The sequence below is a fragment of the Gorilla gorilla genome, chromosome 17 (assembly GCF_029281585.2).
Source record: "Gorilla gorilla gorilla isolate KB3781 chromosome 17, NHGRI_mGorGor1-v2.1_pri, whole genome shotgun sequence".
NCBI classification, from domain to species: Eukaryota; Metazoa; Chordata; class Mammalia; order Primates; family Hominidae; genus Gorilla; species Gorilla gorilla.
The window spans coordinates 47,156,246-47,168,396 of NC_073241.2; the positions used below are offsets into that span (position 1 = coordinate 47,156,246).

At 39.5% G+C, this 12,151-nt stretch overlaps 1 protein-coding gene across 4 annotated transcripts in view; it reads left to right on the top strand.

Moving 5' to 3' along the window:
• Positions 1 to 12,151, top strand: part of MYOM1 (myomesin 1) — a 186,349-nt gene that overhangs the window by 118,803 nt on the left and 55,395 nt on the right. For 2 of the 4 annotated variants that reach the window (XM_055368518.2, XM_031003673.3), the window contains 3 exons: positions 1,124 to 1,411; positions 3,758 to 3,954; positions 10,667 to 10,793. In XM_055368518.2, coding sequence (XP_055224493.1) covers positions 1,124 to 1,411; positions 3,758 to 3,954; positions 10,667 to 10,793 — 612 coding nt within the window. The remainder of the gene's footprint in view (positions 1 to 1,123; positions 1,412 to 3,757; positions 3,955 to 10,666; positions 10,794 to 12,151) is intronic. The other 2 variants (XM_063699434.1, XM_031003674.3) reach the window with 1 other exon arrangement.

Here is a 12,151-nt window from a genome sequence, read left to right on the forward strand (position 1 = left end):
TAGTCCCAGCTATTCAGAAGGCTGAGGCACGTGGATCACTTGAGTCCAAGGGTTCAAGGCTGCAGTGAGCTATGATCTCACCACTGCACTCCACCCTGGACAACAAAGCAAGATCCTATGTCTAAAATAAATAAATAAATAAAATGAAATTTATTATATAGTAACACATGTTTTTTAAAAAGCTGATTTAATATTGATTGTCTTCAGTTAGCATCTCATATTGCTTTTTCATATTCCTTATAACATAGGGATCGGGCACAGTGGCTCATGCCTGTAATCCCAGCACGTTGGGAGGCTAAGGCGGGTGGATCACTTGAGGTCAGGAGTTTGAGATCAACCTGGCCTACATGGCTAAACCCTGTCTCTACTGAAAATACAAAAATTAGCCGGGTATGGTGGTGCATGCCTATAATCCCAGCTACTTAGGAGGCTCAGGCACGAGAATTGTTTGAACCCAGAAGGTGGAGGTTGCAGTGAGCTGAGATTGCGCCAGTGCACTCCAGCCTGGGGGACAGAGTGAGACTCCAAAAAAAAAAAAAAGAAGAAAGAAAAGGAAGGAAGGAAGATTCCTTATAATATGAACCATTCTAAACATGTCTCTTTGAGGTTGAGAGGTACAGACCATTACTATTGTAATGCACATAATACTATTGTAATGCACATAAATTATGTGCAGTACATTGTAGTACTGCACATAATTCGAGGTGTTATAAAATCAGGATCTTTAATATTATGTCTCTTGTGCACTTTATCGTCCTTTTTTCATTCTGTTGAATAATAGGGCTTACATCTCTCAATATTTGTGTCTAAGATTTGCTTTTCCTTATATATTACTAAAAGCCCTTTGGGTTCTGCAAATCGAAATGGTTCCTATTCTATCTTTGGCTTCCTTGTTCTCATTTCTTCTTTTTCCAGAATACGGGGAAGTTGAAATGTTCCTTGGCGTATATTGTGTGAAATGTAGTCTTTTCATATTTCTTGCAAATGTGAGCGATTTTCTTTAAGCCAAGATTGTTTTTGTTCTGCTTGTGGTCCTAATGTTTTTCTCTTTGTTCTATCCTATAAGAGCAGCTGATACTCTGTCCGGGCTCAATGCGTTTCTGTTGTTGTCTGGCAACTGTAGGGGGAGGAGTGTCTCCAGATGTGTGTCCCACACTGAGCGATGAGCCTGGTGGACTAACCGCCTCCAGGGGGCGCGTGCATGAAGCCTCCCCGCCAACCTTCCAGAAAGATGCTTTGCTTGGCAGCAAACCTAACAAACCTTCACTACCCAGTAGCTCTCAAAACCTGGGCCAAACAGAAGTGAGTAAAGTAAGTGAAACAGTTCAGGAAGAGCTTACCCCACCACCACAGAAAGCGGCTCCTCAGGGGAAAAGTAAGTCTGACCCCCTGAAAAAGAAGACAGACAGAGGTGAGAGTTGAGAAAGGGAAGCTGTTCCATCCGTCTCCATCAATGTCCTCACCTCTCATCGTCTACATCACATCCTTCATCCATGTTTGCTTTCATCAGTGTCCATTCTTGTTGTATGTGTTTTCAGCTAGCCATCTGAAATGTGTACTTTCACCTGATGACTTGGAAAAGTAATCGTCTATGGGTTTGGCTTGTACACATCATTTTGGGTGCTTAATGATGCTAGAATGTTTCAAGTAATTTGGTTATAGAGCCTTTCTTGGTTTGTCAGGCAGATACACCTCTGGCCTCATTTGGCTAAGAGAATTCGATATGAGAGCAGGACTTGGTACTGCTAGCCTGTGTGAGGTCCTTTGAAATAGTCACGTTTGGAACATGTAGAGGAGAAAGATCTCACAAAGAAGGTGACATCGTACCAGGGTCATAGTTGTTACCTTCTTGCTCATCCTCAGATTATTAAGCGATTATTCACATTTAATTTAAATAGTTTGCAAGAAAAATCAACACTGGAAAATTAAATATTTTAAGTAAAAAAAGTATATAAAAAGATTAAAAATTTCTAAAATAATAATAATCTAAATAGCTACTTACCTACTACTTTTTGAAATGAAAAAAGAAAAGAAAAAAATAGCTATAAATATATCTTTGAGTTACCATGAAAAGTTTAAAAGTTAAAATTATAATCACATATAGCTATATTGTATGATATATGATCCTCATTCCCAGAAGTGATTTATTTAAGATGATTTATCAGTAGGCTAAGAATGATCTGATTAGGATATTTGGTACCTGTGGCTAATATATCCTAGGAGACGTTGTTTTTCCCATCAAACAAAAATGAACTGATGAGCACGTGCTGATCAATTTTTAAATGCCTCTCATCCAGTTCTTTTTTCTACCCCACCCCAACTTCTATAACCTCCTCTGCTTTATGACACCTTTCTTTGTCCCTCAACTCGAGAGGAGATATTCATTTGAGAGCACATATTCAACAATGTTCTGAAATAGAGGGAGAGAGAGAAAGCTTTTTTTTAAAATGTGAAGAATAAAGGAGGTTGGTAAGTGGAGAAGAGATAAATGTATTTTATTTTAAAAGCCTTCATTCTTCTGATACTCTTTTTGGGTAAGAATGAGATAGTTTCTTTATCTCCTATGATCCAAATAAACATTCAGAAAATTCTCTTTGATGTTATTGCATATCTAGATGTATTTCTTTCCACCACTTCACCCCCTCTCTTCATTGAAAACTGTAATTTCAGTAGTTGAGTGAAAAGCTGATCAGCAAAGCCACATAAATGAAGGAGGACTTTTGAAATATCCTCCACATATTTTTCTAGCTAAGCACTGATAAACATGGTGACAGCTGTATAGTATTGTACCACATGAAAAATATTCCAACATCAGATTAAAAATAATGTGATAAAAGTATTATACACTAAGAGAAAGTCACATAGCAGATTGTGCCTGTTTTTTAAAAATGTTTTCTAAAGCTGTCATTTAGCTGAGCTCTAGAGTAAATTTTTTTCTTGTGTGCAGACAGAGCTGTGTAGTTGTAAGGTCTCACAAGGGGAAGTGTGCCTGAATGGTGAAAGGCTAACCATTTGAGAAATATATGGAAATTCTGGGCCAGGTGTGGTGACTCACACCTGTAATCCCAGCACTTTGGGAGGCTGAGGTGGGTGGATCACCTAAGGTCAGGAGTTCAACACCAGCCTAGCCAACATGGTGAAACCCTGTCTCTCCTAATAATACAAAAATTAGCCGGGCATGGTGGTGCACACCTATAATCCCAACTACTTGGGAGGCTGAGGCAGGAGAATTGCTCGAACCCAGAAGATAGAAGTTGCATTGAGCCAAGATGGTGCCATTGCACTCAAGCCTGGGTGACAAGAGCGAAACCCCATCTCAAAAAAAAAAAAAAAAAAAAAAAATATATATATATATATATATATATATATGGAAATTCTGAATAAGCAAATTGCAGCAGAAATTGATATACACATTCCATTTTCCTCAGGGAACAAATGAAAACTAAACCACATAAAGAAACAAAAATTATACCTTGGGAAAAATATTTCTTCTTATGGGGAAAAGAATCATTTTCTTTCAGGGTATTGTACCATTTTGCTAGGACAGGTTCATTTTATCTTTGGAATAATAATTGTAGTGTACTTTTTACTGTGTCCATTGCATTCACCAAGTTCAATGCCAAGTTCATCATCAGCCTCGCATTTTAGTTTTATACTGCAAGATCTAGTGCCCTCATATGTGGCACCCATGGAAATGTTTATATATAGAATCATAAATGCATTTCTGCCTACTCACAAGCTATTCATATTGCTACAGCACCACCATCTCCACCCTGTGATATCACCTGTCTTGAAAGTTTTCGTGACTCAATGGTTCTTGGATGGAAGCAACCAGATAAGATTGGAGGGGCAGAAATTACTGGCTATTATGTGAACTATCGCGAGGTCATTGATGGGGTACCAGGAAAATGGAGAGAAGCCAATGTCAAGGCTGTCAGTGAGGAGGCATACAAGGTAAGCATGTGACTTTCTGTAGTGTGGCGTGTCCTATGTATGACGCTATGCTTGCACGCCCAGGCAAGCACACACCCAGCACCCTGTAAGAGAGTCACGTCATTTCTCCAGAGTCCATTGTCTGCAGTGGCATGAGTCTTGTGAAAAATATACTGTGGTGAATACAAGTAGTTTGGCTAACCAGGCAGGATTTATATTTTCTGATTCATACACATAAGCATAATAAATTCCTAGAATATTTACTATCAAATGTGCGCTTACTGTACAAACTAATTTTTTTTTCAAAACTTACAAAATATCTACAATTAATATGCCACTAGCCTCAAGAGTCCCAGGATCCTTCTGCAGCCCTCAAGTTGAGGGAAAAAAAAAAAAAAAGATTCCCAGGATTTAATGACACTCTGGATTTTTAACTTTCTTTTTTTTTTTTTTTTTTTTTTTGAGATGAAGTCTTGCTCTGTCCCCCAGGCTGGAATGCAGGAGTGTGATCTCAACTCACTGCAAACTCCACCTCCCAGGTTAAAGTGATTCTCCTGCCTCAGCCTCCCAAGTAGCTGGGATTGCAAGTGAAAGCCACCATGCTCAGCTAAATTTTCTGTTTTTAGTAGAGGGTTTCACCATGTTGGCCAGGCTGGTCTCAAACTCCTGGCCTCAAGTGATCCGCTCACCTCAGCCTCCCAAAGTGCTGGGATTATAGGCATGAGCCACCGCGGCCGGCTGGGTTTTTAACTTTCAATGTCCAAATTACAGCGGATGAAGGGACATGGGCTTGATGGCCAGACTCAGCTCACCAACTGTGAAGTGGTGCTTGTTATAGTTGCTTGATGGCCACAAAGGGTGGCCTCACATGTGTTCTCCTCTACATGGGGGCCTCCACTGCTCAGGTCACATAAGGGAACCAGAACAGTCTCACTGTTGCCTTAGCTGATGACTTTCTTCTCTAGAGCTTCATCAGCTACATCCAAGCTACCACCTCTTAACACTCACAGAATCCTCTGCCCTGAGGGTTCAGAGCAGGGTGAGGCCGGGGATGACACTTGCCCCAACTCAACACCGTGCTCTTTTAATTTAACATTTGAAATTTATGAAATATCACACACATGCTGAGAATGTGTAAAACAAAGTTGCTTTTTTTTTTTTTTGAGATGGAGTTTCGCTCCTGGCCTCAAGTGATCTGCCCACCTCAGCCTCCCAAAGTGCTGGGATTACAAGCGTGAGCCACTGCGCTTATACAAAATTGTATTTTTAAGATTCTTCCCTGTTAGTGCATGTGGCTATAACTCATTCTTTTTCATTGCTATATGGTATGGTATTCCATTATGTGTTCATATCACAATATATTCTTTCATTCAATTCTTATTGCTATTTGGGTATTTTTGCATTTTTAGCTACATCAAGCAAAGTAGCTATGAACATTTTTGTATACATCTATCTGCTGCTACATATGTGCACCAGTTTCTCTGGGTGATCACCTAAATGTAGAATGGCTGGGTCAGGGGATCTGTTTATCTTCCACTTTACTAGATAATTCCATACTGTCTTCTGAAGAGTGTGTGAGAATTCCCATCACTCTGCATCCTTGCCAACACTTGGTCTATTCACACATTTTCAGCTTTGACAATTTGAGTGTCAAATGAGTTTGAACATCCTTTCCTATGTACACAGTCCATTTTGATATCCTCTTTTATGCCTGTTCAAGGTTTTTGCCCATTTTTCTAATGCATTCTTGTTGACTTGCAAAGTTCTTTACATGTTATGAGTAGAAATCCTTTGCAGGTCTGTAAGTCACATACATCTTCTCTGACTTTAATTTTAATGTCAAAATCATTGTAGTCATATTTACTAACATATGCTTTGTCCTTAGTGATTTTTGTGCCTTTGTGGTGAAATGCCTTCTCTAATCCAAGATCATGGAGGTACTGTAGTTGATTATATTCTAAAAGCTATACTATTTTGCCACTTACATTTCTGTCATTAATTCGCCTTTATATTTTTATATGCTGTGAGTTAAGCATCAAAATTAATCCCCCCCACAGAGACATAGTTGTCCCAGCATTATCTATTGAAAAGTTTGGGGACGGGTGTGGTGGCTCACGCCTGTAAACCCAGCACTTTGGGAGGCCGAGGCAGGCGGATCATGAGGTCAGGAGATTGAGACCATCCTGGCTAACACGGTGAAACCCCGTCTCTACTAAAAATACAAAAAAATTAGCCAGGCGTGGTGGCAGGCACTCAGCTCCTCGGGAGTCCCAGGAGTGGTGGAGTCCCAGCTGAGGCTAAGGCAGGAGAATGGCATGAACCCGGGAGGCGGAGCTTGCAGTGAGCCAAGATCGCACGCCACTGCACTCCAGCCTGGGTGACAGAGTGAGACTCCGTCTCAAAAAAAAAAAAAAAAGAAAAAAAAAAAGAAAAGTTTGTCGTCTGCCTGCTATTCTGCAGGGGTATCTGTATCATATATCGTTTCCTTATACGCGTGAGTCTGTGTTCGTGCTTCCCATGCTGTTCCACTGGTCTGTTTGTGTAACAGTGGGTGACTGTCACACTGATTTAAATATTATAGCTTTATAGGCCGGGCATGGTGGCTCACACCCGTAGTCTCAGCACTTTGGGAGGCCGAGGTGGGGGGATCGCTTGAGGCCAGGAGTTTGAGACCAGCCTGGCCAACATGGTGAAGCCCTGTCTCTACTAAAAATACAAAAATTAGCCAGGAGTGGTGGCTCTCGTGTGTAATCCCAGCTACTTTTATACCTTTTACTCAGGAGGCTGAGGCATGAGAATCACTTGAACCCGGGAGGTGGAGGTTGCAGTGAGCTGAGATCACACCACTGCACTCCAGGCTTGGTGACAGAGCGAGACCCTGTCTCAAAAAAAAAAAAAAAAAGAAAGAAAGAAAAATTATAGCTTTATAGTAAAGTTGATGACTGATAGATCAGGTTCTCCTGGTTTATTCTTTTTCCAGAGCTACTCTTAGCCTTTTGCACTTGATATAAATTTAAGTATTAGGGTCCCAAGTTCTACCAAAAAAAAAAAAAATAGTAATAATAATAAGTAAGACAAAACAAAAGAAAACAACAATAAAAAAACTTACATTCAACCCAACTAAACCCATTAGAATTCTGATTGAGGATGCATTGAATCTATAAAAAAATTAAGGAATAATTGACATTTAAAAAATATTGAACCTTCTAATCCACGAACATGTTATTTTTCTTCATTCGTTTTGGTCTTTTTAAAGCCTCTTATTAAAGTTTTACGATTCTCTACAGAGGTTTGTATATCATTTGTTATTTATTAATAGAGACGATATATTTTCAGTATATTTTTATATCAGTTTTTATTGCTAGTAAAGAGAAATATAACTTTTATATATTGATTTCACATATAATTATTATATGTAGTCTTTTGTTAAATTTTTTAAATAATTTGAATGTTACCTTGAAGTTCTTTTGGAGTCTATGTATATTCATATCATCTGCAAATAGTGGCAATTTACTTCTTCATTTCCAAATTTTATAACTTTTACTTCATTTTCTTACCTTACTTTCTGCATAGTGACTTTAGCACTATATTGAATAAAAGTGGTGGTGCTGGGGGCATGGTGGCTCACACCTGTAATCCCAGCACTTTGGGAGCCTGAGGCGGTGGATTGCTTCAACCCAGGAGTTCAAGACCAGCCTGGGCAACACAGCATGACACCATCTCAAATTTTCTTCTTTTTTTTTAAAGTGGTGATGTTGGTCATTCTAGGCTTGATAGTTATCTTAAAGGGAAATTTTACAACATTTCACCATTAAATACTGTGTTGTGTGTTACAGGTGTTTTGTAGACATCTATTATCGGTTAAAGGAAGTTTCCTTCTATTCCCCGTTTGCCAACAGTTAATTAAAATTATCAAAAACACTTTTTGGGTCTATTGAGAAGATTATATGATTTTTTTCCCTTTTATTTTAATTTGGTATATTCTAGTAATTGTCTAATGTTAAAACTACCTTGCATTCCTGGAATAAATTCAACTTGGATACTATATATACTCTGTTTATATCACCTGGATTTTGTTTGCCAATTATCGTTTAGGATTTTTGCTTCTATGTTCATGAGTGAGATTATTCTGAGACTAGAATTAATTTAATACTAATACCTGACAAGGATAGTACAGGAAGGAAAAAAATGCAGGATAGTCTCCCTTTATTAAGATATAATTCACACATCATAAAGTTCACTCATTTAAAATGTTGCCTTATAAATTTTGAAGTGATATTTTTAAATGGATACAAAGTGACTCTTTACCATTATGAATACATTTTACCTTAAAGTCTATATTGCCTGTTATTACTATAGATACACTAGGGTTTTGGGGTGGGGTGATGTTTGCATGGTATGTAACTTTTCATCCTTTAACTTTCTATCTTTCTGAAACTTTCTGCTTTACATGTGTCTCTTAAAAATAGCACGGAGTTAAATTTTGTGTTTTTCCTCCCTGACAGTCTTTGTCATTTGTTTGCTATTACTGATTACTTAAAAAAAAAAAAAAAACTAATATCTTATTTTGTGCTTTGTATTTGTCCTTTCCGTTCTGTGTTTCTTTCTCTTTTTTTTGAGACAAAGTCTCGCTCTGTCCCTGAGGCTGGAGCACAGTGGCATGATCTTGACTCACTGCAACCTCCACCTCCTGGGTTCAAACAATTCCCGTGCCTCAGCCTCCCAAGTAGCTGGAATTACAGGCACGTGCCACCACGCCTGGCTAATTTTTGTATTTTTAGAAGAAACAGGGTTTCACCATGTTGGCCAGGCTGGTCTCAAACTCCTGACCTCAAGTGATCCGCCCGCCTCGGCCTCCCAAAGTGCTGGGATTACAGGCGTCAGCCACCACACCTGGCCTGTTCTGTGTTTCATTTTCTGTCCTTTTTTGATTATTTTTGAATCGTTTTTTAAAATTATTCAATTTTTCCTTCTATTCTACCTTAAAAGTTATAGATTCCGAGTTTCTTTGGTTTTGGCGACTGTGCAACTTAAAGTCTGAAGTTATTTCATTTGTTTTACTCTTGTCTCAGAAACAGAAGGGCCTTAAAAACTTTACCCCTTTACCTTTTTCCCAACTTGTATGCTATTGTGTATGTATGTGTCTGTGTTTTAATTCTTTTTAAAATCCAAACAGCAATGTGATTATTGTTTTATAGATTCAACTTACCAATATATTTACCATTTTATTTGCTTTTAATTAAGTGCTTTGAAGATGTAATTGCACCATCTTCTGGCCCATTGTTGCCGCCAACATTCAACTCTTGGTCTGCTTGCTTGTTTGAGGGTAATTTGCCTTTTTTCTTGGACAGCTTTTGATATGTTCATTTTATCTTTGGTGTGCTATACTTAAAATACTATAGGTCTAGATGTGGGTTTTTAAAAAGGATGTATCTACCCGGGATTTTAGGGGGAAGAGGATTTTTCATCTGTGGGTTGGATTTTTCAGAAGATCTTTCTAGAAAATTCTGTATCTCCTAAAATATTGTTTCTCCCTCGTTTTCTCTCTCTCCGCACTTCTCCCAAAACTAATTAAACATATGTTTGATGTTCTCATTCTATCTTCCATGTCTATTAATCAACTTTTCTCTCTTTCCCATTTTTGAGTCTTTCCACATCATGTTCTGTGTAATTTCTTCTGACTTTCTGTCAGTTTACAAACTCTCTCTTCTTTTGCATCTGATACTCTGTTGAAAATGTCTGTTATTTTTTTCTTACTGTATTTTCCATCTCTTGTCGGTCACATTTTACGTATTTTATAGTTTGCTGCTTCCTACAAATGTTTTTCACACTAATATATTCCATCACTTCTATTTTGCAAATGTTTTAACATTTATTATTTTATCATGTATATTTACCCTCACAACAACCCAATTCCTACTGAGTGATACAGAAAATATTAGGTCACTCAGTAAAGAGCAGAAACATTATGAGAACTTGAGCATTTTGATTCCTAGCTTAGAACTCGTTTAAATTTCACCTGTACATGCCCTAGCTTTCTATTGCTACATAACAAATTACCACAGACTCGGTGGCTGAAAACAATGCACATTTGTTGTATCACGGTGTCCTTGAGTCAGGGGTCTGGGCGCGGCGTTGCAGGGTCCTCTGTTCAGGATCTCACAGGGCTGCAATCCGGTTATCAGCTGGGCCACATTCATGTTGAGTTCCTCTTCCAAGCCCACTCAGGTTGTTGGCAGAATTCAGTTCCTTGCAGCTGTAGGGCTGAGGCTTCCACTCCTAGATGCTGCCTTTCTCCAAATGTGAGTGGGTAGGCAGCTCTCAGTGTGACATTTACCTCCTCAAGGCCATTGGCACCATGTTTTTCTTTAGGAGGGGCCCGAACCCCATTGTAAGAGTTCTTACCTGATAACATCAGGCCCATCCAGGATAATTTCCCTTTTAATTAACCTCAAATCAGCTGACTAGGGACCCTAATCTATAATATCTTTTCTCCTTTGCCATATGGGGTGACACAATCACAGGACTTGATCTCCCAATCCCTTTGCCACATTCTATTGTAGGCTACAAGGAGGTCACGGTTTCATCCACACCCAGGAGATTACAAAAGGGGTGTGACTCATTGAGGGTCACCCTAGGGTGTGTCTGACATGGAAGGTAAATAAATAAAATGTTCAACAAGTAGAAAAAAACAAACCTGTAACATTCAGTATCTGTGATGTCAATGTTGCAGATTAGCAACTTGAAAGAAAACATGGTGTATCAGTTCCAAGTGGCAGCCATGAACATGGCTGGGCTGGGCGCGCCCTCTGCAGTGAGCGAATGCTTCAAATGTGAAGAGTGGACCATCGCCGTCCCAGGTAAACCACAGACACCTGCCTCCACACCGCACCTCGGAATTTCCTCCAAGAGAACCTACAACCTGGAATGAAATTCAAAGTACTATATGGTCAATATTTAAGGGAAAAGAATTCTCTTGGCCCCTTGTGTTTACCTAAAATATTTTAATGATAATATTAAATAATAGGTAGCAATGTAAAACTGAGTATAAATTCCTTATGCTTGTGTTCCCAGTAAATCCTAGAGCCCTCATCGCTCAGCCTGTGCGAGGAGTAGGATTAGCACAGGCAGCCGGCTTGAGTGCAAATGAATGTTTAAAAGGAATTCCAATCTTTGCTTTTGCTTCTGAAAGGCCACTTAAAGGTTATCCAATTTATATCCCACAGCAAAATTTCTCAAACGCTTCTCCCTGCACTTCTTTGTTCTCATATATTGTTATGCTGCTGGGAAGGTTCTCATTTATTAGCCCCCCAAAATCTCTCCCTCCATACCCAAGCTACGTGGCTTCTTAGGCTCTCCTTCTCCCTCCTCCCAGCTCTTCATCATATCACATGGATGGATTTCGTACACCTGTCTAGGGTTTAAGGCTGACCTCTCTCCGCTTGCCTCTCTGCACTGACTTTTCCAGCCCTTTCTCTCTACGCATTTTCCAAACTCTGAGCCAAAAGAAAGTTCCTGGAACCTGGCAAATACTGTCCTTCAGAGGTCATCATAGGGAGTGGTTGGGTGGGCAGGGAAGAAAGTGGGAAGTGGGGCGAGGATGGGGGTGAGGGAAACTTACCTTGCTTATAACTCTTACAGAGTTATAAAGACAAAATAAAATAAAATAAAAATTGAATGCAAATTTACTAAGCCGTTAAGATTTAAACTAGCAATAGTAAGGTGTGCGGTGGGTGATTTTATGTCCCTGGTGCCACTTGCTTCCTCTGTTTGAAACCCTTTGCCCTTGAAGACCATCACGTTGCCTTTGCTGAACTTCTCTGTCAGGTGTGAATAACAAGATTCCAAGAGAAACCCAAGAGCAGTTCGAGTGCTCTCTCGACTTCAGCAAATAGAGAGAGACAAACACATTGCTCTTTCCTTGTAGTTCCTTGAGGCCAGTTGGTATTTCTTAAGTCCTTTCTGCCACCTGCATAAAAGTGGGTCTATTTTCAAATTCTTGCAATTCCTGAGTAAAGTGAAATGCAATCGACTAGAGACTAAGAAATTCCGAGCAGGCCTGTAGAAATTTTTTTTGATCAAAAGTGATGTCGTTGGCTGGGTGCGGTGGCTCATTCCTGTAATCCCAGTGCTTTGGGAGGCTGAGGCAGGGGGATTGCCTGAGCCCAGGGGTTCAAGACCAGGCTGGGCAACGTGGTGAGGCCTCATCTCTTAAAAA